This window comes from Perna viridis, chromosome 7, assembly GCF_037379345.1.
Source record: "Perna viridis isolate PV_CMFRI_1.1 ecotype Kerala chromosome 7, ASM3737934v1, whole genome shotgun sequence".
Classification (NCBI taxonomy): Eukaryota; Metazoa; Mollusca; class Bivalvia; order Mytilida; family Mytilidae; genus Perna; species Perna viridis.
The window spans coordinates 37,271,299-37,276,849 of NC_142451.1; the positions used below are offsets into that span (position 1 = coordinate 37,271,299).

At 30.3% G+C, this 5,551-nt stretch overlaps 1 protein-coding gene across 1 annotated transcript; it reads left to right on the plus strand.

The window, feature by feature from the left end:
* The first annotated feature begins 3,756 nt into the window (after positions 1-3,756).
* On the plus strand, positions 3,757-5,315 carry LOC148612542 (uncharacterized). The gene is made up of 2 exons (XM_088594095.1): positions 3,757-3,916; positions 4,898-5,315. The coding sequence occupies exons 1-2, from the start codon at positions 3,862-3,864 to the stop codon at positions 5,230-5,232; spliced, it is 390 nt and encodes a 129-aa protein (XP_088450221.1). The 5' UTR covers positions 3,757-3,861; the 3' UTR covers positions 5,233-5,315.
* Positions 5,316-5,551: the final 236 nt, after the last annotated feature.

A 5,551-nucleotide genomic window follows, 5' to 3' on the forward strand; every position in this document is an offset into this window, starting at 1 on the left:
TCAGATTTTTTAAAATAATAATTTTTAAGTCCCCATTGTGCAAAATCTGCACGGTGAAATTTCTTTAAAATAGTCAGAAGATGTACTACAGTTCGTTAAGAACAATGTACAAATTTAAAGACATGATGGAAATATGTTGGAGGTACCCCATGTCTACTACCTTAATTTAATTACAGAAAAGGATTGAATAAGAAAGGTACAAAAATATATATGGCAGTTGTAAAACATTTAACATTAAATATAAAAAAAGTTCAGTTATACATCTTCGACAGCCTTCCTCGTGAACAAATAAGCAAGTATGGCGAGGTTTCCCCTAAAAATCTAGATAAATCATAGTCTAATAATTCAACGGGCGCCATCACGAGAAATGAAAATCCTGTATACTTTCAAGAAAATGTAGTAATTTCATAATTTGGAGGAATTTTGATTTCAACGTATTGATTGTCAATCCTTTTTGGAACATAAATGTAAGAAAAAAATAATTGAACTGAAACTTAGCACGAATGTGTATGGCGTTGTCAATTTTACCATTCAAGAGGTCACTTTAATTTCAAATTTGTAATTCAATAATAATAATCTCCTCTTAGAAAAATGCACACTGAGATTGAAAATTCATTCTTCTTCGTTTTGTTTTGTAGTTCAACAACAGTGTATTGGAAACTATATGAAAATCGAGGTTCCTGTACGTAGAATTCGAGTCTTCTTAGACGTAATTGTTACAGCATCATTCTTTAAATATAATCTTTTTTTAGGTGTATATATATATATATATATCACTTTTCTAGTATTGGACTGACATGTTCCTGAATTATGAATGTATCTAAAAAAAATAATATCTTTAAACATTCAGTTGGAGTTTGAATATTTTGTTTAATCTTTATGACGAATGTCTTGTTTGACATTCTTAAGTTTCACCGAGTTTTGTTTTTGCCATAAAATGACCCTGCAATATTATAAAATGTTCATTAAAGTGTTAAATGCTATTCATTTAAAAAAAAAGTAAATGCTGTTCTTTCTTTTGAAGAAAGGTAATGTTGTATGGTAATGTTTAATTTAAGTTTTATTTTATCCGTTTTCAACTTTTGATATCCTACAACATTTGCTACAAATGTTCTTTGTTAAATTTCTTTTCAATGCAACAGTCATCACTTTGATGGTTAAACAGCCGTAAAGATTCACTTTCTGATCGTAAAATGTTTGAATTTCTACCACAAGGATTGATTAATTGATAGTTTAATAGCAACATTACAGCACTGAAAAACTCTATATACTGTCAAAAGGAATAGTCAAAGGAAAAATCCATATTACAAATGGCAATATCGAGGGAAAACCCGGAAATTTGGAAACAACCGCAATGGTCATGACTTTGTACAGGCATTCTTGATAGCAGTCATCAAAATGAACCTCTATGAACTACAGAACTGATAAACTCTAAGTAATTGTCAAAAGGAAACGGAAAGATGGGAAAGGAAGTATCAATGTTCTTGAGTAGAACAACAAAAACATCGATGCATATTTCAAATTAAACAATAGACATGGTTTCGAACTTCTTTAGTCCCGACTGTTCATTTTGAAAAAAAAATCGAAAGTAATTTCATATCGATTTTATGGTTATTTCAAGTTGTTTGATGTCTCGACCAACAGGAATATGTCTGACTGCATATAACACAAGCTGTGCGTTTTCGTTTGACAATAAATTCCTAACTGCATACGTCATTTCCATACTAGACAGAATACTTTTGATCCATTTATGTTTCAAAGAATCTACAATTGTAAGACGTTGCTGACGCTCATTCCCTATCAAATTTTTCATTATATTTCTTAGGTAATGCTATCATATATTTTCGCCAGTTGAAAGATAAAAAAAATCCTCCTTATCCTTAGGGACGACCTTCCATTATCTTCGCGTTACAATTGTTTAAGCACAATTCAAAATGAATAGTTACAAGATAATAACTGCAATATGGAGTATTCTGACAATCGTTCAAATTCTACAGCAAAGTTTTGCCTTTTGGAAAAGAGTACATTGAGAAATACATCTTTTATTAGATTTGAAAAAGCTGGCTGACATTTTGCTCAAAAGAAAAATGTGTCATTATGATTTTACTCTTTATATATGAAGTTACAAAATCAATTAGAATACGCATTTCAGAAACACTCATAAGTAAACTATACGAAAAGTGCAATGTCCTTTTTTCATTTAAAATTTTCACTTGTTCTTTTGTTCGTCGGAGGCAATATCACTTCAACAGTTTTATATGTATAAAACGTCAAATGTTAAACTAAATACAAAGCCTTAAGAAGCTATTCAAACGTGAAACATTGTCTAAAAATGTATATCACACAGTACCACATTATAAACCAGTTTTTTTTTACTTAATATGCTATTTATTCTGTTTAAATAAAAGTCATTATTATCAATTAAGATCGAAGATCAGAATTGATATAACGGTCATCACAGCCTTTATATTTGTAAAACCTGATAGCATCTGCAATTATCTTACACTACAGCAGGAAAATAGTCCCATTGGCATTCCCCATTAAGGTTCAAATGCAGATAGTTAGTTCCACTTCGTAGGTATTTCTAATATATCAAATTTAATTCCATGTTATTTACGCCAATAAACAAACCAAATAAACAACTTTTACTAGGAACTAAATATGCCGCTAAATTTGGTTTGTATAAACAACGATCCAATAGTTGACCTCTAACCTTTTATCAGTACTGTACTTATTTATTTCTATGTATTTAGGTTTGAATTCGATCCCCGTACTTTCCTTTTATCCCAATTTTTGCAATTTACGATTATTTGAGGCATAAAAATTCAAACGATCGATATAAATTGATTCAGTACATGAGTACTTTGATTGATATTGGTGTTGTTCTTGTTATAATGCCCCAAAATCAATATCATTATTTCAAAAGTTTAAAGGTCGACAAAATTAACTCGTCGATTGTGATTTTGCTGCTACAATGCCGAAATTCCTTTCATTTTCAGTGATGTCTCTGTTTCGTCCATATTAAATCGAATGGCATGGATTTATCTCCATGTAATGCGTCCATAGATGCCTGACAAAAATGCGCTAATATAATTCGGGAGAAAATTCATGTATATTTTAAGCATGTTTGAAATACACACTACCATGATTGTTTTTTACAAAAAAAAGAACTTTATGTTATCAATCGGCATACTTTTACCTCTAGATTAACTGGAAATGTATAATATTTAAAGCGGCTTTTTTACTAATCACTGTTTTGTAGTAAATAATGACTGGTCTTTGCTTGTACAAAACGAAACAATGAGAAAGTTGTCGACCAGGAGACTTACAAACATCATGTTCTTGCTGAGTCAAGCACAGAAATATTTTCTTACCATCTCCTAGTACAGTAAAGATATTTATGCTAGCTAAATGTTTTTCGAAGATTTTTACCTGTTAAATTCTTTAATGAAATTCCATCGGACGCATAATTTTACTTTATAAGAGAATTAATTCATATTTCGTATTGCAGAAAAAACTGTTTGATATTGCGGTTAATGGCCATGTTGAAATATTAAAGTAAAACGATAAAGCTATTACGTAACATTGTATTATTGTACCTGAATGCGCTGTACAAAAAATCTGAAAGTTCAGTGCATAGAAGTGATTTATATTATTTTATAAAACTTATAATATTTCAATTGAATTTTTTCATATAATTTACTTTCTTCTATTCCGCTTCAAATTAAAGGTTTTTTGAAACCCAAATTCCCGGCAATTGGAATCATAGCTTGAATAAATTGTTAAACGAGACGGAAATGTGAACGTTTATAAACCAATGGGACCACGACTAAACCATCCACTGCGTAGCAGAGTTTCAGAATGTATTTGACATTGGTAGTTATTTTAATGGTTGGTGTCTCTGTCCAGGGACAAGGTAAGTATAACAAACGCTAAAGCTTTTAATATATTAAATAGTATTTTCATATAAGTAACTTTTATTGGTATCATATTTTATCTGGAAAAACCGTCTTGGATAAGAAATGGCACTTCCTAACTAATGATTGTAGGTTGACTGTATTGTTGATAATAAAAAACTGAATCACAATTACACAAGCGAATTATTTCACACGATTTTCACACCAAATTCATGTGATTTTCACCTGAATTGAGCAAATAAAATTTATGGCAGAATTAAAATGAAATGCGGGGAAAAACGAGCATTCACATTAAATTCATGTGAACTTTCCCAATGTAGTGCATGTTAAATGAATTTTAATCTGAAAATAATGTAAGTTTCTTGCGAATTTCATTTGAAGTGTATTTCACATGAAAAGTTACATGAAAAAAAATTACATTTGTATCACTAAGCAACAAATAATAATAAATTGGTCCTAATCAATCACGAAAAATATGATCACAAGTGCTGAAGAACACATTGATTAAACGTGTAGTTTCAACTTAAATTATAAATTTTGTGGATTGCGGATTGATATTCGTGTTGTGACGTTTTGTGACGTTTCGATGGGATAATGTCTAAGAGTGAAATTACCAATTTATATTTCACAATGAGAATTATCGTACATTATAACACCGTGAAAATTTGGTATATCACTGCTATTTATATAATAATAAATAAAATAACCGTTTCAAGTGTTAAGTAGTTTATATTTTTCTTTAATTCAAACACACTTAATTCAGGAAAAGACAAGTACAAAGTATCACAACCCATGACATAACAATATGACTAAAAGATCAGAAAACAAGAGCTGCTGCTTTTACGATTCGATCCTCCGTATAATTATATCATTTTCTTTCTTAAACATATGCCCAAATATTTGCTGTTTATCTGTTACCCAGAAGTAAATACGGAAACGTAAAATATGTATGAATAACAGAAATAACTACACCATTTCAGATTACGTTCAGGGCAAGTATGATTACAAAGACGATAACGGATACTATGGGGGCAATGACTACAAATACAAATACTACGGATATAAAGACACAGACAAATATTATGGATACAAAGACACAGACAAATACTATGGATATAAAGACACAGATAAATACTATGGATATAAAGACACTGACAAAAAATATGGATACAAAGACACAGACAAATACTACGGATACAAAGGCGCCGACCAATACTTCGGATACAAAGACAAAGACCAAGACTATGGATATAAATATCAGTATAATGGGGATCAGGGATTTTATGGCACTGATGATTCCGATCGTGGTAAATGAAAAATCCTCAATATCGAGGTGAACATGCATGAACATGGATGAATAATTTTTGATCCAAATAAATAATTTGTTTCGGAAGGAAACTTGAAGGAACTTTAAGTTTAATTTTGGTGAAAGGAAAATATTGCTATTCTAATTTTTATATAGTACCCAATCTCAAACGTAATAATAATATCTCAATGTTGGACAAAAAAGACTACTTCTAATAAAACGGAACTGTAATAATCAAACCAAACAAATTTGTTGTATATTCTTATAGGCAAATATATTAGCTATGCTATGAGTTCATAGTCATTATTTCATCCCTACTAGGCATATT

Bases quoted from the DNA above. Each gene is read 5' to 3' on its own strand.
- LOC148612542 (XM_088594095.1), top strand. From the start codon at position 3,862: ATGTATTTGACATTGGTAGTTATTTTAATGGTTGGTGTCTCTGTCCAG. The intron at 3,917-4,897 runs GTAAGTATAACA...ACACCATTTCAG, and splicing joins TGTCTCTGTCCAGGGACAAG to ATTACGTTCAGGGCAAGTAT.